Source organism: Salmo trutta, chromosome 24, assembly GCF_901001165.1.
Source record: "Salmo trutta chromosome 24, fSalTru1.1, whole genome shotgun sequence".
NCBI classification, from domain to species: Eukaryota; Metazoa; Chordata; class Actinopteri; order Salmoniformes; family Salmonidae; genus Salmo; species Salmo trutta.
The window spans coordinates 23,805,436-23,831,633 of NC_042980.1; the positions used below are offsets into that span (position 1 = coordinate 23,805,436).

The following is a 26,198-nucleotide window of genomic DNA, read 5'->3' on the forward strand; positions in this document are numbered from 1 at the left end:
GTGAATCATCTTTACAGGTGAATGACAGATGTCTGCTCTTCAGCTGTAGTCCATGGTGTGGAATGAATGATTGAGATTGGTTTTATTCTCCAGCCAACTCTCAACTCGAAAGCTTTCATTTAAAAATCCATACCCAGTTTTCTCTTGGAAAGGACCCACATTTATTGAATGTAGAATAATCTGTTGTGATCTATAATAAAATTGACGCTGTGGTATCCATCAGGTTTAGTAATATTGTTTGCTTTTTCATATGTTCCTGATTATATACTGTACACCATCTGTTCCGAAGGGAAATTGCTTATTATATACTGTTCGTTTTATTTGCTTGCTAGTGTTATGGGCTTGTGTGTCTCAGTATGGAAAGCCGTATATTCATATAATTGTTTTATATCAATCATTTAATTACTTTTATAGATTAAAAAAATATATTTATCCCAAAAATGATATATCGTCCTCCCGAGTGGCGCAGCGGTCTAAGGCACTGCATCGCAGTGCTAGCTGTGTCACTACAGATCCTGGTTCGATCCCAGGCTGTGTCGCCGCCTGCCGCAACCGGGAGACCGTTGAGGCAGCGCACAATTGGCCCAGCGTCACCTGGGATACGTTGGGTTTGGCCGGCCGGGTTGTCCTTGTCCCATCATGCTCTAGCAACTCCTGTGGCAGGTGCCAGGTGCAGTGCACGCTGACACGGTCGGCAGTTGTACATTGTTTCCTCCGACGCATTGGTGCAACTGGCTTCCGAGTTAAACGAGAAGTGTGTCAAAGACGCAGTGTGGCTTGGTGGGGTCGTGTTTTGGAGGACGCACGGCTCTCGACCTTCGCCTCTCACGAGTCCATACGGGACTTGCAGCGATGGGACAAGACTGTAACTACCAATTGGTTATCACGAAACTGGGGAGAAAAAGGGGTAAAAATATCAAATTAAAATAAAGAAGTCATATCAATAATTCCCCATAGGATTCAATGGAGAAACACATTTTTATATTGATAATTGAAAAAATTCTATCAAATTAAATGTTTGATATCAATAATTATATTAGAAATGTCTAATATTTTGCATTATTAACATTTAAACCAGTCAGCTTCTAGTGCCTTGAACGTCATTGAAGATGTTGGAGAGAGTCTTTATATTTTTTTTGCCTAGAAATTAAATGTAAAATTAAATTATTAAATTAGATTTTTTTTCCTACCAACGTACAGAAGCTACTCCATATTTCTAATGTGAAAGAAAAATCGTATAAATGTTAATAAATTAATACTAATAAATCAACCAAAATGTCTTGTTTGCGTATTGTATGTCTTCACACCAAATAGTTCAGAGGTGGTACCACAGGTCCCAGAGTGGTGTGGTGGAATTCTGGGGTCCATCATTTTTCCTGATCTGGTAACCTGACAAGTAAAAAACTGAACCTTATATGGTATGACGTGAGTAATGTGTTGTAAAAACGTTTAATATGGGTTATGATGGGACCAGAGTTTTTCTAATCAGTTCACATGCAGCAACCTTGTACTTGTTCATATGAATTATATGTTAAAAAAAATAACTAAGGGGTTTCCTATACACAGAGAAAGCAACATGATTGGTCATTGAAACTCACAGGGATGAGCTTGCTTTATGCTGGTTTGCATTGTGTAGTCCTGCCCTATGCATCTGTTGGCCTAATTAAAAATGGATCAGCTATTGTGTTTATTGATTACTTTCAGTTAATCATTTTAGATTTAAAAGTCTAGGTTTGAATATAAGCCAAATTTGATCCCATTCACATTTTCTCACAAACAAATGGGCTGTAAACGCAGAATGTTACCGCTTCGTTTACCCTGGACAGAAGGACAGAGTGGATGCAGCTGCTGTTAGTAGCCTACAGTTGATCAGACTGAAAAATAGTCACTTTCCATGCAGTACAGTATGTCAGATCACTAATGTTTAGGTGTATAGGCGGCTAAATTTATGTATGAGTTGTTGCTTGTATCTGGAGTGATGTGTTATCACGGTTGCTAAATAAATACCAGAGGAAAGTGGAGAGCACACTTTCAGCGCACCTTCACATTCAGCTGAGAGCTGCCCAGTGACACGAGCCTACCAGACGAGCTAAACTACTTCTATGCTTGCTTCGAGGTAAATAACACTGAAACATACATGAGAGCACCAGCTGTTCTGGGAGACTGTGTGATCACGCTCTCCGCAGCCGATGTAAGACCTTTAAACAGGTCAACATTCACAAGGCTGCAGGGCCAGACAGATTACCAGGACGTGTACTGCGAGCATGCGCTGACCAACTAGCAAGTATCTTCACTGACATTTTCAATCTCTCCCTGTCCGAGTCTGTAATACCAACATGTTTTAAGCAGACCACCATAGTGCCTGTGCCCAAGAACACTAAGGTAACCTGCCTAAATGACTACCGACCCGTAGCACTCACGTCTGTAGCCATGAAGTGCTTTGAAAGGCTGGTCATGGCTCACATCAACACCATTATCCCAGAAATCCTAGACCCACTCCAATTTGCATACCACCCCAACAGATCCACAGATGCATTCTCTATTGCGCTCCACACTGCCCTTTCCCACCTGTACAAAAGGAACACCTATGTGAGAATGCTATTCATTGACTACAGCTCAGCGTTCAACACCATAGTGCCCTCAAAGCTCATCAATAAGCTAAGAACCCTGGGACTAAACACCTCCCTCTCCAACTGGATCCTGGACTTCCTGACGGGCTGGCCCCAGGTGGTAAGGGTAGGTAACAACACATCTGCCACGCTGATCCTCCTGTACTCCCTGTTCACTCATGACTGCACGGCCAGGCACGACTCCAACACCATCATTAAGTTTGCTGATGACACAACAGTGGTAGGTCTGATCACCAACAACGATGAGACAGCCTATAGGGAGGAGGTCAGAGACCTGGCCACGTGGTGCCAGGACAATAACCTCTCCCTCAATGTGATCAAGACAAAGGAGATGATTGTGGACTATAGGAAAAAGAGGACTGAGCACACCCCCATTCTCATCGACGGGGCTGTAGTGGAGCAGGTCGAGAGCTTCAAGTTCCTTTGTGTCAACATCACCAACAAACTAACATGGTTCAAGCACACCAAGACAGTCATGAAGAGGGCACGACAAAACCTATTCCCCCTCAGGAGACTGAAAAGATTTGGCATGGGTCCTCAGATCCTTAAGTTCTATAGCTGTACCATCGAGAGCATCCTGACGGGTTGCATCATTGCCTGGTATGGCAACTGCTCGGCCTCCGACCTCAAGGCACTACAGCGGGTAGTGCGAACAGCCCAATACATCACTGGGGCTGAGCTTCCTGCCATCCAGGACCTCTATACCAGGCTGTGTCAGAGGAAGGCCCTAAAAATGGTCAGACTCCAGCCACCCCAGTCATAGACTGTTCTCTCTGCTACCACACGGCAAGCGGTACTGGACTGCCAGGTCTAGGTCCACAAGAGGCTTCTAAACAGCTTCTACCCCCAAGCCATAAGACTCCTGAACAGCTAATCCAATGGCTACCCAGACTATTGCATTGCCCCCCCTCTCCCCTCTTTTACACCGCTGCTACTCTGTTATTATCATCTATGCATAGTCAGTTTAACTCTACCTACATGTGCATATTACCTCAACTAACCGGTGCCCCCGCACATTGACTCTGTATTGGTACCCCCCTGTATATAGTCTCGCTATTGTTATTTTTCTGCTGCTCTTTAATTACTTGTTACTTTTATCTCTTATTCTTATCTGTATTTTTTAAAACTGCATTGTTGGTTAGGGGCTCATAAGTACGCATTTCACTGTAAGGTCTACTTCACCTGTTGTATTCGGCGCATGTGACTAATAACATTTTATTTGACATTGTGCCCATAGAGAATGATAGAGGCCTCTAGTGGCCAAAAGGCCATTTTAGCATGGGCAGCACCATTGAGGGCTTCCACCATTTTAATATAGTCAACTGGGTGGGATTTCCAACTTCATTGGCTGATCCCTCCTGATGACCCTGTTGGAGTCATGTCAAACCGGGTCATCAGGAGGGATCAGCCAATCGTGAAGAAGAAAATGGATTACAAAATAGAGATTGCCTCTGTGGCGCTGCCCATGCTCTCACAGACACCATAATGGGAAGTTTATATGTTTGCTCTCTCTCTCATTCTCTATAGTTGTGACCGGCCAATGCGACCAGCGTATTCCATGAATCTGATTGATCATTCTCTATAGTTGTGACCGGCCAATGCGACCAGCGTATTCCATGAATCTGATTGATCAAAACATGCACTTTGCCCCTATTTTTAACGCTTTGCTTCAATATATTTTATTAAACTAAATCAAAAGTGAATAGAAAAGTGTTGTGGCAAATGCTGCCTCTCCACATGTTTTCTGGTGGCCCTGCCATAGTTATTACTTGGTGGAAGCACCATTGGCAGCCATTACAAGTGGGAATTTTGATTAAGATGAATATTGTGGTGGCAGCATCATGTTATGGGTATGCTTGTTACCAGCAGAGACGGTGTAGTATGTTAGGATAAAAATAAATATGAAAGTAACTAAGGGGAGGTAAAAAGTTATAGGAAAACCTGCAATGGTCTTCTGAAAACCTAACCCTGTGATTGAGTTTTATTTTTCGATGGAACAATTACACAATCTAATGCCGAAGACACCAGAATAGCTTTCCAAGAGGTGTTGAGTGTTCCTGAATGGTCTAGTACTGTCAGTCCTGACCTAAATCTGCTTGAAAACCAGTGACAAGCATTTAATATTGTTGTCAATGATTCCCAACCAAATTTACTGAGCTTGACTAAATTTGATAAAAACAATAGATATGTTGCCCTTAGAGTTGCACAAGGTTACAAGAATCTTATTCAAAATAATAGCTGCCAAAGGTGCGTCCACCAAGTGTTAACTCTGGGGTGTGAAGACATATAGTATGTGCGCAATCATGTTTTTTTTTTATTAATTTGGAAAATGTTCTATAATTTTTTTTTCACTTAGAAAAATAGGTAATTTATGTAGATCCAATTTCCAATTTAATACATTTTTTTATTTAATTTTAAAGCAGCAAAATGTGAAGACTGTGCAAGTGGTGTGTAGACAGAAGATAGCCCCATTTGTTAAAAGACCAAGTCCATATTATGGCAAGAACAGCTCAAATATGCAAAAATAAATGACAGTCCATCATTACTTTAAGATATGAAGGTCTGTCAATATGGAACATTTCAAGAACCTTGAAAGTTTGTTCTTGTACAGTTGCAAAAACCGTCAAGCGCTATGATGAAACTGGCTCTCATGAGGACCGCCACAGGAATAGAAGACCCAGAGTTACCTCTGCTGCAGAGGATAAGTTCATTAGAGTTACCAGCCATAGATATTGCAGCCCAAATAAATGCTTCACAGAGTTCAAGTAACAGACCCATCTCAACATCAACTGTTCAGAGGAGACTGCGTGAATCAGGCCTTCATGGTTGAATTGCTGCAAAGAAACCACTACTAAAGGACACCAATAAGAAGAAGAGACTTGCTTGGTCCAAGGAACCAGAGCAATGGACATTAGACCGGTGGAAATCTGTCCTTTGGTCTGATGAGTCCAAATTTGAGATATTTGGTTCCAACCGCCGTGTCTTTGTGAGACACGGTGTAGGTGAACGGATGATCTCCGCATGTGTATTTCCCACCTTAAAGCATGGAGGAGGTGGTGTTATGGTGTGGGGGTGCTTTGCTGGTGACACTGTCTGTGATTTATTTTAAATTCAAGGCACACTTAACCAGCATGGCTACCACAGCATTCTGCAGCGATACGCCAGTCCCATTAAGCCCAAACCAGATGGGATATCATTTTTTTTTCAACAGGACAATGACCCAAAACACACCTCCAGGCTGTGTAAGGGCTATTTGACCAAGAAGGAGAGTGATGGAGTGCTGCATTAGATGACCTGGCCTCCACAATCCCTTGACCTCAACCAAATTGAGATGGTTTGGGATAAGTCTAACCGCAGAGTGAAGGAAAAGCAGCCAACAAGTGCTCAGTATGTGTTCGAACTCCTTCAGGACTGTTGGAAAAGCATTCCAGGTGAAGATGGTTGAGAGAATGCCAAGAGTGTGCATAGCTGTCATCAAGTCAAAGGGTGGCTATTTGAAGAATCACAAATAGAAAATATATTTGGATTTGTTTAACACTTTTTTTGGTTACTATCTGATTCCATATGTGTTATTTCATAGTTTTGATGTCTTCAATATTCTTCTACAATGTAAAAAATGAAGAAAAACCCTTGAATGAGTCGTTGTTCTAAAACTTTTGACCGATAGTGTATGTGAAAACTGCTTTCCATTTTCTCTGCTCCATTAGCGAATCAAAGTTATTGAACGCTGATTAAACAACACTTCCTTCCTGTAGCGGAGGCCTTTGGTCTGCCTTGGGTTAATCAATGAAATGCTGTATTTGTAGTGGTTAGGCTTGTTCTCAGCCGTCAGCCTGTGTCAATTAAGAGAGATTGAGATCTAACAGGCGGCTGACCCGGATCTATTGCCCCCCCTCCCCCACAGTAGGAGACTGTGAGTGTGTGTGTTGGTGTGCATGTGCATGTGTATTACCATCAATGAGAGGTTTGCCTAAGAGTGCCCTGTGTACTGATGGGTTATCTATAGTTTAGTTTAACCCACTGATGGCTTATCACTGTCATGTGAAATGGACACTAACTGCTATTTGATTCCTGCTGCTGCGTGACAAACGCCATTATGAGAATGTTCAGTTGAAGTATTAAAACAGCATGTTGAGACTCAAAACTGAAAGTTTCAGAATGAGCAGAAAAATTATTATAGTTGTCGATGTAGCTATCAGATGATTTGACGAGCTTAGTCACAACAAATGGCAATTCCCCAAAAATGTTAACAATTGCATATTTTTTGCACAATCACTGATGCATCCTGATGATTGCCAAGGACAGTTGTGAATGGAGTTAATGAAAGCAGTGTGTGTGACACCAGGTTGATCCATTCAACTCCTGGTGCTGTGTGTTACTGTTTTTTGCTGTGCTAAACGGAGATCTGAGGGCCTGTGTTTAGAAGATGTGTGTGTGTGTGTGTGTGCCTGTATGTGTGTTAGGTTAGGTGTTTAGACGGTGTGGGTGATCCATCTATCAGCCTCCAGTTGCATGCAATCAAACACATTGGTTGAGGTTTAAATTAAATATGATGAGCAACAACCAAGCAATCACCACTACCCACTGGCCCCAGTGGCAACAAATTAATGCAGAAAGCACAGCTAATCTGGACTAGGTGATCCGGAGGGTCAACTGTTTGGGAAGCAGCATGTAGGCTGTCAGTCTCACTCAAAGCAATTTGGCTGATTCCAGAAAATGAGTTTTACTTTCCTTTTAATGTTGACTTTCATCCCAAAACTATTTCACTGAACTGTAGTGGGTTCCTTCCATTTCTCCTTTACAACAACTGAGACTTAGGCTACATTTTGAAAGTGATTGTAAATAAGTAACATCGTACTTTATTATAGTCTGTGGTCAGATATGATGAATGGTAAACACAAAATGTACATCTGATAAAAAGAGACAATTTTTTTCCCCTCAATTTGAAGGCCAAACTGCTTTATGGGCCTCTTAGACACTGCTAGGGTTCAATCATAATCATCTAGCAGTTTCCCTGCTGACAATGGTTATGATGGTTAGGATATTTCATTTGCAGAACTGAGCAATAAACACAAACAATAACATCAATAGCTTTAAAGCAGACAATTGTCACAGCTCTGCAATATTAATATAAATATACACAATAGTAAGAAATAATTGTGAATATAGAAACATACAGTACCAGTCAAAATTTTAGAACACCTACTCATTCAAGGGTTTTTCTCTACGTTTACTATTTTCTCCATTGTAGAATAATAGTGAAGACATCAAAACTATGAAATAACACATATGGAATCATATAGTAAACAAAAAAGTGTTAACCAAAAATATATATTCATCAAAGTAGCCACCCTTTGCCTTGACAGCTTTGCACACTCTTGGCATTCTTTCAACCAGCTTCATTAAGTAGTCACCTGGAGTTCATTTCAATTAACAGGTGCACCTTGTTAAAAGTTAATTTGTGAAATTTCTTTCCTTAATGCGTTTGAGACAATCAGTTGTGTTGTGACAAGGTAAGGTTGGTATACTGAAGTTAGCCCTATTTGGTAAAAGACCAAGTCCATATAATGGCAAGAACAGCTCAAATAAGTAAAGAGAAACTACAGTCCACCATTACTGTAAGACATGAAGGTCAGTCAATGCAGAAAATGTCAAGAACTTTGAAAGTTTCTTCAAGTGCAGTCGCAAAAACCGTCAAGTGCTATGATGAAACTGGCTCTCATGAGGACCGCCACAGGAATGGAAGACCCAGAGTTAGCTCTGCTGCAGAGGTTAAGTTCATTAGCGTTAACTGCACCTCAGATTGCAGCCCAAATAAATGCTTCACAGAGTTCCAGTGACAGGCCTTCATGGTCAAATGTCTGCAAAGAAACCACTACTGAAGGACACCAATAAGAAGAAGACTTGCTTGGAAGAAATACTAGTAATGGACATTAGACTGTTGGAAATCTGTCCTTTAGTCTGAATAGTCCAAATTTCAGATATTTGGTTCCAACCACCGTGTCTTTGTGAGACGTAGAGTAGGTAAACGGATGATCTCCGCATGTGTGGTTCCCACCGTGAAGCATGGAGGAGGAGGTGTGATGGTGTGGGTGTGCTTTGCTGGTGACACTGTCTGTGATTTATTTAGAATTCAAGGCACACTTAACCAGACTAGTACTGTATATATTTGAAAGTCATTTTTCTGTTTAGGCACATCCACTGTCTGCGACTGAAAAATGGTAATACCTCGTCTGTGCATAATCACAGCCTCATTGAATTATCACCACTTCAATTCTCATACATGTGTTGAGAAAGAAGTACTGCATCTTTGTTGATAATGGCACTTCTAATAAATATAAAAGTATAGTCCCTCTGGTAACTTCAGAACACATTTTGTTCATAGATCACTATTCAGATTGGGTGAATTGGCCAATTTTTATTCTGGGTACACCTCTGAAGCCCTCTCAGCAGTTCAGTGTTAGGTGTGCTTGGTTGCACCTGTTCAGTGAGGTTCATTGCACTCCGCTGGGTTTTTGAATGGAAAAGCCTTGTCACGTCTGAGGCAAGGCAATTGCTCTAGTCCAGTCTGAAGCCAATAGAGAGCGTCACTGGATTTAACCGGGGGGGGGGGGGCTGGGATAGTTCCACTCCTAAATGGGATGCATACACACCACAGGAGGCTGCTGATGGGAGAACGGCTCATAATAATGGCCGGAACGGAGCAAATGGAATGGCATCACACACCTGCAAACCATGATCCGGATGACTGTGTGATCACGCTCTCCGCAGCCGATGTGAGTAAGACCTTTAAACAGGTCAACATTCACAAGGCAGCAGGGCCAGACGGATTACCAGGACGTGTACTCCGAGCATGCGCTGACCAACTGGCAAGTAACTTCACTGACATTTTCAACCTCCCCCTGTCCGAGTCTGTAATACCAACATGTTTTAAGCAGACCACCATAGTGCCTGTGCCCAATAACACTAAGGTGACCTGCCTAAATGTCTACCGACGCATAACACTCACATCTGTAGCCATGAAATGCTTTGAAAGGCTGGTCATGGCTCACATCAACACCATTATCCCAGAAACCCTAGACCCACTCCAATTTGAATACCACACCAACAGATCCACAGATGATGCAATCTCTATTGCACTCCACACTGCCCTTTCACACCAGGACAAAAGGAACACCTATGTGAGAATGCTATTCATTGACTACAGCTCAGCGTTCAACATCATATTACCCTCAAAGCTCATTAATAAGCTAAGGACCCTGGGATTAAACACCTCCCTCTGCAACTGGATCCTGGACTTCCTGATGGGCCGCTCCCAGGTCGTAAGGGTAGGTAACAACACATCTGCCACGCTGATCCTCAACATGGGGGCCCCGCAGGGGTGCTTGCTCAGTCCCCTCCTGTACTCCCCGTTCACTCATGACTGCACGGCCATGCACGACTCCAACACCATCGTTAAGTTTGCTGATGACACAACAGTGGTAGGCCTGATCACCGATAACGATGAGACAGCCTATAGGGAGGAGGTCAGAGACCTGACCGTGTGATGGAAGGACAACAACCTCTCGGTCAACGTCTGTTATCATCTATGCATTGTCTCTTTAACTCAACCTACATGTACATGTTACCTCAATTACCTCGACACCGGTGCCCCCGCAAATTGACTCTGTACCGGTACCCCCTGTATATAGCCCCGCTATTGCTGCTCTTTAATTATTTCTAATTGTTATCGCTTGGTTTTGTTAGGTATTTTCTTAAAACTGCATTGTTGGTTAAGGGCTTGTAAGTAAGCATTTCACTGTAAGGTCTACACATGTTGTGTTCGGCGCATGTGACAAATAACATTTGATTTGATGTATTTGGTGCCATTCCACTGATTCCGCTCCAGTCATTACCACGAGCCCACCTCCTGTGACACACACACACACACACACACACATACACACACCAAACATGGACACATCACTCTCCAAACTCATGATACGAGTCTCCTCTCCTTAACCACTTCTTCTGCTCAGAAGCACATAGTAATGAATAACACCAGGCAGGTACTCTACAGTCTACAACAGTGCAGTAGGTCCACTCAAACATGGAAATCAACAAACACGTACCTGTGTGTAGTAGAGGCTCAGGATAGAGTATTTTGGGTCAACAACGCTACTGGTTTATTTTTCATTTGAGAATTTCACTACATGAAACGTTGCATCATTAGTAGCCTATTGCATTGTCAGAATTCATATATTCCAGTATTCATGCATGCAATATATGTAGGTCTCCCTTGTAAAAGAGGTGTGTTGATCTCAATGGGACTTCTTGAATAAATAAGGGTTAAATAACACAATAACAATTCAGACAGATATGGTGGTAATGAGGTTTCTAAGGACATTTCCTTGTTTCAGGTAACAAACTGTGGTGGGCCGATGATGATTCAGCCCATCTGGGGACGGTGAACAAGAGAGACGGACGGAATCCTGTGGTTCTGAGGAATAAGACTAGCGGAGTGGTTCACATGAAGGTCTACGACAGGGAGGGACAGAGAGGTAAGGAACACACACGTACACACATTTATTTATGCACTTATCAATTCCATCTACTGACTTCCAGAAATGTGACACCATGATGTACTACAGTACCTATAGTGCTCTGAATAACATTTCAGATTTTATCTTAGTAAAGATGTCCATGAAGCTAACAATGGTGTCCTATATCCTTATTAATACACAATTCACCATGGCCTTTCCAGGAAGGAACCCGTGTCAGGTGAACAATGGAGGCTGCTCCCAGCTCTGCTTCCCCACGTCAGAGAACACCCGCAGCTGCTCCTGTACTGTGGGCTACAGCCTTCGCACCGACCGCATGTCCTGTGAGGGTAAGACTGCAAGTCTGCTCTAACTAAATGTGCATCCCAAATAGCACCCTCATCCTAATATAGTGCAGTACATTTGACCGGAGCCCTATTGGCTCTATGGGCTGTTTAGGACGCACAACCTAAGTGAACATGCAAGAAATACATTGAGCAGTTCAGACAACCTAGCATCAGAGTAACCACAAGGTCTGTGACATGAATTCACTGTTTCCAAATAAGTACTATAAAAACCTCTGTAATCATACGAAAACATACTCAATTTGACTGTGATAAATGTACTCTATGCATATTTATTTACAGTATGTTAATCTTGGAATCCAGAACCACATATTGCGTGCACGCCATTAACATTGATGTTAGGTCGTTCACAAGAGACTAATGGTATGTTACAGTAATGGAATAATTCCTCTCCTACTCTGTAGGCATTGAGTCATTTCTGATGTACTCCATCCATGAGGGGATCAGAGGGATCGCCTTGGACCCCAATGACAACATGGAGACTCTGATGCCCATTACTGGGACCCTGTTCGCTGTGGGGGTGGACTTCCATGCAGGTAGGTACCACCAGGGCCCATATTCACAAAGCGTCTCAGAGTAGGACTGCTGATCTCAGACCATAATAAATAAGAGTGGGGACACGGTCATTAACTACATCTCCTCAGTCAACAGTTAAACCTACAGTTTATTGATTTTATGACCCCTTTATATTGTTTCCTGCATGACATCTTCCGCATCATACGTAAAACTTACTCCAAATGGCAGTTTGTAATCAAGAGAAAAATTGCGAGAGAAAGGGAGAAATAGAGAGAGAGGGATAGAGAGACGCAAAAAGAATTTGAGAGAAAAACCTTTATTGTAGTATTCTCTCTAACCCAGTTGAATAATGGTTAGTGGTGCTGTTGAGGGCTGCACAGATGAAAGAGTAATAAGTCCATGTTAGTAGAGACTCATGAGAAACACCGACCGTTTCTCCACATGCCCCTGAACCAGGCCTGACACAAAGCAATTCCCCAGATATTGTATCAAATGAAGGTAACAAGGAAATGGTAATGGATTAACCCAATGGCTTGTGCTGGCATTTGTCATATAATGGGTTTTCTCTTGCATAATTCATGTTCTAAATATGGTGGATTTATTACGCTGACAAGTGCTTGAACGTGCACTGTCAAATGAATAAATTAAGGGCTAGTTATGCTTCATATACTGTATATGTTGCCACAATGCTCCTTGATGACAACAACTATATTGGCCTACTGGGAAAGATAAGCTTTATCTAGCACATGCACGCACAGTAGCATTGTAAGTGTTGCATAAAACCTTTGTTTACAAAAATATCACATGATTTAGAGATAAGAGTGGAGGGGAAAGCTGTTACCTGCCCACATTTGATAGAATAGGATCCCACTGGTCACACACCTGTTGAATCAACGTTGTTTCAATGCAATTTGTAAACATATTGTGATGTGGAATACAAATCAAATTGTGTTTGTCACATGCGCCGAATACAACAGGTGTAGTAGACCTTACAGTGAAATGCTTACTTACAAGCCCTTAAGTAACAAAAGTAACAAATAATTAAACAGCAGCAGTAAAATAACAATAGTGAGGCTATATACAGGAGGTACCGGTACAGAGTCAATGTGCAGGGGCAGTTGAGGTAATATATACGTGTAGGTAGAGTTAAAGTGACTATGCATAGATAATAAACAGAGAGTAGCAGCAGTGTAAAAGAGGGGTCTGGGTAGCCATTTGATTAGCTGTTAAGGAGTCTTATGGTTTGGGGGTAGAAGCTGTTAAAAAGCCTTTTGGCTCTCCAGTACCGCTTTCTGTGCAGTCTATGACTAGGGTGGCTGGGGTCTTTGACAACTTTTAGGGCCTTCCTCTGACCACCTGGTATAGAGGTCCTGGATGGCAGGAAGCTTGGCCTCAGTGATGTACTGGGCCGTACGCACTACCCTCTGTAGTGCCTTGCGGTCGGAGGCTGAGCAGTTTCCATACCAGGCAGTGATGCAACCAGTCAGAATGCTCTCGATGGTGCAGCTGTAGAACCTTTATGAGGATCTGAGGACCCATAGCCAAATCTTTTCAGTCTCCTGTGGGGGAATAGACTATGTCGTGCCCTCTTCACGACTGTCCTAGTGTGTTTGGACCATGATAGGTTGTTGGTGATGTGGACACCAAATATATTTGATTTGGAAAAAGTATCGTAAACTTTTGTTTTGAGGGTGAAATTTCAACCAGAGGATAATGTCATCATGTTAACCACATTTCAACGTAGACAAACTTTGTTTAAAATACGTTGAATTTGTACCTCTAAAACAATGTCAGATCTTCAACGATATATAGAAGAAAAAATGTATCTATATACAGCTATTCTTTGTTCTCCCTTCCAGGATTTTAACCAAACCCTGCTTAGCTATGATATTTGTCACTAAATATTACTAATGTGCTGTCATGAGAATGATTGTTGAGAGAGCTCCACTTAAAAACAAAATACTGTAGATTCACTGTTGCTGTCGAAGTAATTTTACCAGAGTAAATGAATTGTGACCATACTTAATCACTCATATACGTATCATCAATGATGTTATTTAGGCCTATATAGTATTTGCAAAGTCATCAACAGCTATTATTATAATTCAACTAAAAATAGACAATACAATAGGCCAAGGGTTTCAAGCTCTGAATAATTTCAAATGTAACGATATTTAGTGATGTTGTTTTTGGTTGTCAACTTCGATTTTTGGTTGCGATGGAGACGTGAATCCAACATATCAATTATTAATTTGTAAACAAAATGGAATTAAAGTCAGGTGAAGTCAGTGGCACAGATGGCACTATCCAAGCAGAATATAAATCTGCAAATGTTGATATTTGGTTGCGTTGACAACCAAACACCATTTTTAATATCACTTTTGAAGTACAATAAGTAGCTTATTAACTTGTTGACAAGTATACAAATGATAATGGGATTCACGTCTCCAACTCAACCCAAAAAAGAAATTAAAGAATGTAATTAAGCCAGTGGCTCAGATGGAACTGTCTAAGCATTAAATACATCTCCTTAAAATGTTGATATTTGGTTGTTGTCAACCAAACCCAATTCAATATTACTTTTGTAATACAGTAAATAGCCTAGAGTTAAGGCTATCTTCCAAACTAATATAACATTCAAACTTCAAATGAGTAACATGGCCACATTTTGAGGTTGCTGTAACTATAAATGTATTTTTATGTAGTTATATAAAGCGTGCATGTTCAAGATAGCATGCATAGGTCATCGCAGGTCTGAGGCGATCTTCACAAATTATGTAATAATAATCAGCATTGATCACTTGAACCATGTACTTTTAATGTAATCTCAACTGCAATCCAGATCATGTGGTTGTGCTATTACATGAAGCACATTGAGAACACATTAATCTGTTGTATAAATAAACAACATATCTGACGTAGTCCCATTTCAACTTTTTGCTGTGCTTTGAAATGGTTGTCATGAAAGTGCAGTGATAGACATTTGGGTGACAACTAAACCAGAAATCTGACATTGTTTTTCCATTGGAATTTGGTTGAAAGCCTGGTGATACACATTGGAAATTCAACTAACTTTTGGCTTTCTTTTTGAGTGGGTAGGTTGTAACCTCATTGATCAACGTCTCAACCAAATATTACCCAATTATCCACGTTGAAATGACGTGGTGTGTCCAGTGGGATGAAGGTATGGCAGAAAATAAGTGTTGCAAGGCAACAGTTCCCACAGTACGGAAAGCTCAAAGACAGTGGATGTCAGAAATGTCTCAGAGACCCTGAATGTCAATGGTAATCTTGATGTGCGACAACTTGCATTTTAGGAAATTAGGAAACTGGTCTAAAGCTAAAAACTTCAAATCTTAAACCTTAGCTAAAATTAGTTTTAGGCTTTTGTATGCATAAGGTCTTGGTTGCCCTCCCCTTTGTTGCTGTTATACAGGTGAACATGCAAACACCCAGCTAAGCGCAGAGTCAACCAGCAACAGCAGCGGTGGATAGCTCACACATACAATTTGCATATCATTATGAAGCAGGTCATTGGTGCGTAAAAAAAGATGAAAGCCTTCCAGCTGGATCCTGTCACATGTAAGATATGTGTTAACGGAGTGTGAATTCTGTATAAACAGGAGGATGCAAATAAACACATAATGCTGCCTATCCTCCCAACAACCTGGGCCCACTGAACTGACAGGCAAATAACGAAATGTACTTAAGGCTTTAAGGCTGGACTCGGAAATGAATGACTTTGTATTTCATCCTGTCGTATATGAAATAGAGTTATAATCAGAAAGGATCATAACATTTTAGATGCTATGTTTTACATATGCAATTTATTTTCCAATAAAATCTGGTATACAATAGCCTTTTCATGTCCCGATGTTGCATTTCAACAAGGAAATAAGGTCTGAATGGATATGTGAACAATAATCATCATTTACATCCCCATTTTGTGAAATGGAGCATGTAGTTGTAATAATAATAAGCTTGCTTCCATAAAAAACACTAACAATAATAGGGAGGCCTATTAATGTGCCTACATTTTCCACAACAGTACAAAAAGATCAGGTCCACACACTTGGAATTGAGGTGAAAATGATTACTGACGAGCTCAAGTCTACGCATGACTACTAAAGAATACCAAAAGTTTCCAGTCTATGCACCAACTAATATACTGTAGAATACCACAAGTGTGCAGTTATTTTTCTTACTTTGTTTCTTACCATTCCACAGGTAATGACACAGTGTACTGGACAGACATGGGCCTGAACACAATCTCCAGAGCCAAGAGGGATCAGACCTGGAGGGAGGACATCATTACCACGGGCATCAGCAGGGTAGAGGGCATCGCAGTGGACTGGATCGCTGGTCAGTATCGTCTTCTGTAAAATGTACAAAATGTCTTCTTACTTTAAGCGGTCCTATGTGGATATACAGTACCTTCATCAAACATTTCCTGAGATTTTATCTCGATATGACTAACCTGTATAAATAAAGGTATGCATTAAAACTATTATAACACTGTCCTTTACACAACTGTTCTTTGTACAACTCTAATACCAGTATCTTTGTGTTCCTCCCACAGGTAACCTTTACTGGACAGACCATGGTTTCAACCTCATAGAGATTGCCCGTCTTAGTGGTGCCTACCGTTCTGTAGTCATCTCCGAGGGACTCGACCAACCTAGAGCCATCGCTGTTCATCCACAGAAAGGGTGTGTGTGTGTGTGTGTGTGTGTGTGTGAGAAAGATGAATGGGTAACAGACAGACAGTCAATAAGAAGAGATAAAGTTGAAAATGGACAGAGGAAATGGAAATGTATTTGACCAGCTGGGAGTGAAATGAGTCAGACAGCGTTGACCACCTCCTGAAAGAGATCAAGATGTTGCTGGATAATAATCATTGGGTCATACTGCTGTTTCTGGACTGAAAATATATCATGTAGCAGATGAAGGCCAACTGATGTCATTAGGCTTACCAGTAGGAACATGTCCCCTGCATTGATGTTTGTTTTGTGCAGTGCAGTATGATTCATATTAAGTTTGCCACTAAACTTTCATGATCTGGTGTTGACACGGTGTGAAATGCTTACTGTAAGAAGAGCTTTGTGGAGAACTAAATTGTAACAATATATAATTTCACTTGCATAGCCTCTGATAACTTTGGTATCACATTAGATCACACAATTTGTCCTTTCAGATCTGTTCCAATTGTCCAACCAGTTGGATGTTAATAATGTTTCTGGGTTTGCCACTCTGCCCTCTCTATTTCTCTCTCTCCTCACCCTCTCACTCTCTCCCTCTATCACCCACCCTCTATCTGTCTCAGGTATCTGTTTTGGACAGAATGGGGCCAGAGCCCCTGCATAGGTCGAGCCCGTCTAGACGGCTCCGATCAGGTCACCCTGGTCAACTCTGGCATCGCCTGGCCCAATGGGATCTCCATAGACTATGAGGTACAGTACCAGACACCTCCTGATCATTCATGTCCTATTAGCTCTGATCCATCCACCTCATCCTAAAGTAGTTTCATACCAGCAGCCTATCCTCATCCTTCTTTGAGTGGATATAATGTACCCAATGTACCCCATAAGAGGATAGGGGATGGGTCTGGTGATGTGCATTTTCAAATTACTTTCCAGGAAAATAGATTATACTGGTGTGACGCCCGCACCGACAAGATAGAGAGGATCAACCTTGAGACGGGTGAGAGCAGGGAGATTGTACTGTCAGCGGCCAACGTAGACCTCTTTTCCGTGGCCGTGTTCGGAGCTTACATCTACTGGTCTGACAGGTAATTTAATACTTCCTTATATGCACACAGATTGGGCTGTAAAGTCTGATCATATAACCTGGTATTAACCCTTCATCCCAGAGGTCTCAGTGTGGAGAACCTCAGCGGAGTATTTTTTACATGAGGGGCACCATATTTATGTAAATGTACTAGCATACCTCAATGTCATTATCAATGACATTTCTGAATGATAAAGTGCCATTGATAAGTACTTTTAAGAATCAAAGAAAATTAAGAAGAAAGTGTCCTTGATTACTTTTTAAAACTTTTCTCTCTCTCTCTCTCTGTCTTCAGAGCTCACTCCAACGGTTCCATCCGGCGAGGCTTCAAAAGTGAAGCCAGTGAGGCAGTCACCATGAGAAGTGGTCTCGGGGTCAACCTGAAGGATGTGACAGTCTTCAATAGAGGCCGGGAGAAAGGTTAAGGTTTCAACTTAATGCTCCTTTTTGATTCTCACCCATCACCGTCATCAGCAGCATTGTTTCATTTCCTAATCTATGTGTTGGTCAAAATCAATTGGGAGCCATCTAGCACAAGGGAAATACAAAACTGCAGTTATAGACAGTGCATGTATAGTACTATACACAAGTGCCAACACTACCATTCAAAGTTTTAGAACACCTACTCATTCAAGGGCTTTTCTTTAAATGCTAATCAATTTATAACATTTTTGACATGCGTTTTTCTGGATTTTTTGTTGTTGTTATTCTGTCTCTCACTGTTCAAATAAACCTACCATTAAAATTATAGACTGACCATTTCTTTGTCAGTGGGCAAATGTACAAAATCAGCAGGGGATCAAATACTTTTTTCCCTCACTGTATAGAATCATGTAGTAACGAAAAACAAATCCAAAGATATTTTTTTATTTGAGATTCTTCAAATAGCCACCCTTTGCCTTGATGACAGATTTGCACACTTGGCATTCTCTCAACCAGCTTCACCTGGAATGCTTTTCCAACAGTCTTGAAGGAGTTCCCACATATGCTGAGCACTTGTTGGCTGCTTTTCCTTCACTCTGCGGTCTGACTCATGTCAAACCATCTCAATTGGGTGATTGTGGAGGCCAGGTCATCTGATGCAGCACTCCATCACTCTACTTCTTGGTAAAATAGCCCTTACACTGCCTGGAGGTGTGTTTTGGGTCATTGTCCTGTTGAAAACAAATGATAATCCCACTATGCCCAAACCAGATGGGATGGCGTGTCGCTGCAGAATGCTGTGGTACTGACAGTGTCACCAGCAAAGCACCTCCACACCATAACACCACCTCCTCCATGCTTTTCTGTGGGAAATACACATGCGGCGATCATCCGTTCATCCATACCGCGTCTCACAAAAACATGGCGGTTGGAACCAAAAATCTCCATTTGGACTCATCAGACCAAAGGACAAATTTCCACTGGTCTAATGTCCATTGCTCGTGTTTCTTGGCCCAAGCAAGTCTCTTCTTAGGGCTCCCGAGTGGCGCAGCGGTCTAAGGCACTGCTTCCTAGTGTAAAAGGTGTCACTGCAGTCCCTGGTTCAAATCTAGGATGTATCACATCTGGCTGTGATTGGGAGTCCCATAGGGTGTTGTCCGAGTTTGACCGGGGTAGGCCGTCATTGTAAATAAGAATTTGTTCTTATTAACTGACTTGCCTGGTTAAATGAAAATAAAAATAAATAGTGTTTTTTTTGCAGCAATTTCACCACAAAGGCCTGATTCACACAGCCTCCTCTGAACAGTTGATGTTGACATGTGTCTGTTACTGGAACTCTGTGAAGCATTTATTTGGTCTGCAATTTCTGAGGCTGGTAACTAATAAACTTATCCTCTGCAGCAGAGGTAACTCTGGGTCTTCCTTTCCTGTGGCGGTCCTCATGAGAGCCAGTTTCATCATAGCGTTTGATGGTTGTTGCGACTGCACTTGAAGAAACTTTCAAAGTTGTTAAAATCTTCCGTATTGACAGACCTTCATGTTTTAAAGTAATGATAGACTGGCATTTTTCTTTGCTTATTTGAGCTGTTCTTGCCATAATATGGACTTGTTTTTTTACCAAATGGGGCTCTTACCAAATGGGGCTGTTCTGTATACCACCTCTACCTTATCACAACACAACGTTTTGGCTCAAGCGCGTTAATTTGTGGAATTTCTTTCCTTCTTAACTTTTAACAAGGTACACCTGTTCATTGAAATGCATTTCAGGTGACTACCTCATGGAGCTGGTTGAGAGAATGCCAAGAGTGTGCAAAGCTGTCAATAAGGCAAAGGGTGGCTATTTGAAGAATCTCAAATAGAAAATATATTTTAATTTGTTTAACAACTTTTTGGTTTCTACATGATTCCGTTTGTGTTATTTCATAGTTTTGATGTCTTCACTTTTTCTACAATTTATAAAATAGTACAAATTTAGAAAAACCCTTGAATGAGCAGGTGTTCTACAACGTTTGACTGGGTGTGTGTGTGTGTGTGTGCGTGTGTGTGTGTGTGTGTGTGTGTGTGTGTGTGTGTGTGTAATATAATTATACACACATCACACTAGCACTTCTAATTTTGGCACTACATTAAAAATGATCATAACAATGATAACTTCATAACCGTGAAACTAAGTGGAAAGTAAACGGATGTAGAATAAGTCTTGAACACAGTGTTTGTCTCTGCCACAATAGGTACCAACCCATGTGCCAGGAGCAACGGGGGCTGTCAGCAGCTCTGCTTTCACCTGGGTAGCGGACGTAGGACTTGTTCCTGTGCCCATGGCCACCTGGCAGAAGATGGCTTCGCCTGCGAGCGCTACGAGGGCTACCTGCTCTATTCTGAGAGAACCCTACTGAAGAGCATCCACCTCTCAGACGAGAGCGACCTCAACTCGCCCGTCCAGCCCTTCGAGAGGCCCGCATACTTCAAGAACGTCATAGCGCTGACCTTTGATTACCGCCAGAAAACCGGTGGAGGGACCAATCGTATCTTCTTCAGCGACATCCATTTTGGGAATATCCAGATGATTAATGACGACTGGACAGGACGATCTGTCATAGCCGAAAGTGAGTGCTGTTTACTTTTTATAGTTTTGGATTGATGTTTTATATTTTGAATTTAATGCATGTCTGTTTATTTACAAGTGTGCATATACGTTTATGCCTTACAGAACACATATTTGTATGAGTTTACTTTCTTTTACTTTGAAGTACATTCATTTTTTTCCAAAAAATATTGATCTTGTTGTAGTGCACCCAGCAAACCAAAATTGGGTCTTTAAAAGTTCCCAGAACATTCATTATATCACGGCAAATGTTCTCATGGCACAAACAGTGTCCAGTCATGCCAATAGTGTGTGATTGCAGCCCACAATTCGGGGTGTTCCTGCATGCCTGCAGGAACCCCCCCTCGAGCATCCCATTGGTTCCTGCATGAACGCCCCTCCTCGAGCATTCCATTGGTTAGTGCATAAACGCCCCCCATCGAGCATGCCATCTTCATGCTTGTGAGTCTTTTGATACACTACATTTTTCCTGATTGTCTATGCGATTAAAATGTGGGTCAAAAGGGGGGAAAAAAAGTATTATCTGAGCTTTTTAGTGGTGAAGTACAGTAACATTGTGCTAGCTAGCTACCTTTCCCGTTTGCTGTTTACTGGAGTCCTAGTTAACAAACTAGCTAGCTCCCAGTGTCCTTCACTAACGCCTGAATGCCTGCCCTCGCCATCATTAACAGAACTCCGCTGGAAAACAGTGCCTGACAGGCAGGAGAAAAGGACACTGTCCACTGTTGCCCTAGCTAGCTGGCTACCGTTGTCACCTCTTTTTCTTATCTCCGGTTGGCATTCAACGTTATGTTGCGTTACCGTCACCTACTGTACTGTAGCGTCCCGCCTCCCGCCTGTGTACTGGAGTCCTAGCTAAACATTTTCCTGATTGATCATAATTAGACTGAGAAAACCCCCCACAATACCACATATATCCACTGGTGGTGCAGAGGGTTAATGATCTGGCTGCAAAGCTGAAGATTATTATTTTTTTTTAACAACTGTGAAATTGAGGCTCAGATATAATCTACTAAAAGAGATGTCTTTTGTTTGTCCAGATTTATAAATCCAGTCTGAAATGCAGAATTCAGGCTAACTGTAAAAAACAAAACATTGTATATAAATTGACTGTTAAACTTCAAAAACGCACCCGATATAATTCTTACTTTAGGATGCTTGATATGGTCCCTCCCAGTCTTATTTTTATTATCTGAAAAGCAAAAGTTATCCTAGATCAGAACTCATAGTTTTGGATAGTGGAAGTACGCAGCATATGAAGAGGATGGGTGAAGTGATGGTGAATAACCCAGTTACCAGTATTTCCCTGGGTTACTTGTGTCTAAGAAGGCGAAAAAGGCGAAAAAGGAATCATGGCATTCCTGATTGGCCATACTGCCATGGCTACAGTGCCTTCAGAAAGTATTTACACCTCTTCACTTTCCACATTTTGTGTTACAGCCTGAATTTTAAATACATTAAATTGAGATGTTTTGTCAGTGGCCTACACACAATACCCCATAATGTCAAAGTGGAAGTATGTTTTTCAAAATGTTTACAAATTAATTAAGTTAAAAGCTGAAATGTCTTGAGCCTAAATAAGTTCAGGAGTAAAAATGTACTTAACATGTCACATAGTAAGCTGCATGATTTTTGAATGACTACCTCATTGCTGTACCCCACACATACAATTAGGTCCCTCAGTCGAGCAGTGGATTTGAAACACAGATGAATCCACAAAGACTAGCTAGGTTTTCCAATGACTCACAAAGAATGGCACCTAATGGTAGATGGGTAAAAATAAATAAAGAAGATTCAATACAACTCCAATACAATACAACTGAGTACCACTCTCCATATTTTCAAGCATAGTGGTGGCTGCATCATGTTATGGGCATGCTTGTAATCGTTAAGGACTGGGAAGTTTTTCAGGATAAAAAAGAAACGTAATGGAGCTAAACACAGGCAAAATCCTAGAGAAAAACCTGGTTCAGTCTGCTTTCCACCAGACACTGGGATAATAATTCACCTTTCGGGAGGACAATAACCTAAAACTCAAGGCCAAATCTACACTGGAGTTACTTACCAAGAAAAAAGTGAATGTTCCTGAGTTGCAGACTTACAGTTTTGACTTAAATCTACTTGAAAATCTATGGCAAGGCCTGAAAATGGTTGTCTAGCAATGATCAACAACCAACTTAACAGAGCTTTAAGAATTTTGAAAATAATATTTGGCAAATCCAGGTGTGGAATGGTCTTAAGAGACTTACCGAGAAAGACTCCCAGCTGTAATCACTGCTGAAGGTACTTCTACATAGTATTGACACAGGGGTGTGAATACTTATGGAAATTAGATTTCTGTATTTCATTTTCAATAAAAGTGCAAAAATGTCTAAACATGTTTGTCACTTGTCATTATGAGGTGTTGTGTGTAGATGGGTAAGAAAACAATTCCATTTTGAATTCAGGCTGTAACACAACAAAATATGGATAAATAAAGTGTTAAACATATGGTTGTTTGTGTATGATTTAAATGCTGTTCAAATGTCCTATGAATTAAATGTAAATGCCATGTGTGTCTATATCACCTTGTAGTGAGCCTACAATACAGTCCTAAAATCCAAATTCTTTAAATGTTCTGAGGACTTCCAAGACAAGGTCAAATGTATATTGTGTGTATGTCAATGGAATATTATGTTAAACCTAAAACAAATATGCTATGAACATCATAAAAACTGGCTTATTTGGACATTGTGTGAATGTTCTGTGCAACTTTTGTGAATATCACAAGAATAGTCTTCCAACATCCCAGACATTTCTTGTAATGTGCCTACACTGTTACCACAACCTAATTAAATGTTTTGGGAACCTTTAAAGAACTCAGAAAGGCTGTTCTGTCAACATTCTTGCAACATCAAAGGAGTGTTTTGTGCACGTTATTTGAATGTCAGCACAACTGGACAGTTTTAGGTTCCCAAAACACTATATCCTGTTATATCCCCATAATGTTCCCACAACCTAAAGAAATGTTTTAGGAACTTTTAAAGAACATAAAATGTTTTGTTTTGGGAATGTTCTTGTAACGTCAGGTGAATGTTTTTTTCACCCTTAATTAAAGAAACATATAATCATCCACGCAACTGGACAGTTTTTGTGTTTTGTACCTACAATGTTCCCACCAGACTGTTCCCACAACCTAATGAAGCATTCTGTGAACTGCAAAAGAACAGATAAAATGTGTTGTGGGAACAGGCGAATGTTTTATGCAAGCGTATAATCATCAGCACGACTGGACAGTTTTTGTGTTATGAAAACATTTGCCACAACCTAACGAATGTTCTTGGAACTTGCACAGAACCAAATTTGGTTTGCTGGGAAAACATTGCTGCTACTGTACATTATGTAATTGCATTACCTGGAAACCTAATGAGAACTTTTGGGGAATGTTCTTTGGTGGTTGTTGCAGATGTTGTGCATTTTTTTGAATTTTAGGAGAACATTACAAGGATATTTAATTTCAAACATAAAAAAATGTGTTATTAAAAACATTCTTTGAATGTTTTTGGGATGTTATCATTCTAATGTTAGTGTTTTATCTATCTAGAACTTAATGGGAATATTAGCTAATGTTATGGGAATATTCCTTGTTTGCTATGCAGGATTCTAAGTCAATGGTGTGAAATGAAGGTCCTACTGTATGATATGAAATCAGGGTCTGCAGCTTGCCTCTCAGCAGCCATTTGTGAAAAGCCATTTGTGGAAGATAAAGTGGTCGCACCCTTGATGTAGGGTGTGGCTTCAATGCATACTCCATCAAGTATGGAGTATTGTAATGGCCACCTCTATTCTTCTTGTCCTAAATGGGACCCATTTAACTGTCAAATAAGATGGTTACAATGGGGGATGTTTTTTAGGTCTTACTATTGATAGAGCAAATTACCCTGCTCTCATTTTCACCACATTCAGACCAAAACATAAATAAGTGGCTAGAGAGAGTGATACAAGGTATATTGACCACTCTGGCCAGCAGAGCAGCATTTGCAGCTTTCACTACAGGATTAGCTGGCTAAGGTTAGCAGTATTGCAAGAAACAGCGTCTGCATAAAATAAGCCTGAGTATTTAGGGTATTTGGGGATTAAGTGCATTTATAGGACACATGGGGGCTTGTGAAAATGGCATCTTCCACAGATAAATTCAAAATATCTTTATTTGGATTGAATAAATACATTCATATTGAATGTGAAATAATGCAATTCATAACACATGGACCTTTTTTTAGCCTGCCAGTCAGTCAATCATTCTAGATGGCAGGAGAAGAGTCAGGAGAGCCATTGTCTGTCCTCCCTCTCTAACCCACTCAATCTGGGCTAGATAAGGCTGAGTGGAGGCAGATGAGCAGGGAAAGGCTCTGTTCTGCACGCTTAGCATCTTCTGCCTCTCTCTAAAGTCTCCTCTGAGATGGGAGCTCAAGTCACTCACTCACCCCTCATATTCTGGGAGAACAGTGGGAGTCCACTGATCCACGTCCCCACCATGTTCTACTGTTGGCAAAACTGACAGACAGACAGTGACTGGAGAGATTTTTTATTTTGGCTTTGACCAAGAGGAGCTATTGTCATTTTTAAAAGAAGCGCTGAATAAAGAAAGTTATGTGGCTGGCAAATGTCAAGTTGGTCTATGTGTTTGATATCCTTCTCTGCACCTCTTTGTGTAATTGGTTGTCCTCTATCCATGCCTAGCCTGTTCAGGTGTAGAGTTGGCGTGATTAATTTAGCACTAAAGCATCCATTGCCTTTATTTTAGCTTAGCTATTTATTTATTTTACTCACTGGTCATAGTTGGTTGGATTCAGGACTCTGGTTATTCGTCTAAACAATTATCAAATTCATCCTCTCCTCCGTCTCCTTTACCGTCTTCTCTACCTCCGTCTCCTATCCCTCTTCTCTCCCTTCTTCTCCACAAAGTTTTACTGCTTACCCTGTCATTGAAGAAGGGTGAAGATGTTAATCATCCATATTTCCCTAATGAAACTCCACGTCTTCCATTAATTACTCCCTGGCCTCTCCCAACGATTTCCAGAAAACCAAGCTGTCAGTCGCCTTTTATTGCAAACAATTAATTAGCAATCGAGCTGACTCAGATAGTGCCTTGAGTATTCTGTATGTATGGTTTATGGCTTCTAGAAACCACTGGATTCAGCCAGTATCTCCAGAATTGATCACATGTTCACCATTAAGACCAATTAAGCACTCCATCCAGAGGAGATTGTAGAGTACATGTGCCATTGAGTTGGAGTTATAGGATAGAATTAAGGTGTTCATGTTTTATCCAAGCACCTTACCAATGGTTCAGTAAAAATGCCAGATGTTTTAG

General features: G+C 41.1%; 1 protein-coding gene across 8 annotated transcripts in view; it reads left to right on the forward strand.

The window, feature by feature from the left end:
- Positions 1-26,198, forward strand: part of lrp1bb (low density lipoprotein receptor-related protein 1Bb) — a 441,142-nt gene that overhangs the window by 319,855 nt on the left and 95,089 nt on the right. For all 8 annotated transcript variants that reach the window (XR_003869151.1, XM_029711578.1, XM_029711581.1 and 5 more), the window contains 9 exons: positions 11,030-11,170; positions 11,374-11,499; positions 11,919-12,050; positions 16,258-16,392; positions 16,610-16,739; positions 17,354-17,480; positions 17,667-17,818; positions 18,113-18,237; positions 20,472-20,846. Coding sequence is in view for 7 of the 8 variants with exons in the window: in XM_029711578.1 (XP_029567438.1) it covers positions 11,030-11,170; positions 11,374-11,499; positions 11,919-12,050; positions 16,258-16,392; positions 16,610-16,739; positions 17,354-17,480; positions 17,667-17,818; positions 18,113-18,237; positions 20,472-20,846 (1,443 nt within the window). In the remaining variant the exon portion in view is untranslated. The remainder of the gene's footprint in view (positions 1-11,029; positions 11,171-11,373; positions 11,500-11,918; positions 12,051-16,257; positions 16,393-16,609; positions 16,740-17,353; positions 17,481-17,666; positions 17,819-18,112; positions 18,238-20,471; positions 20,847-26,198) is intronic.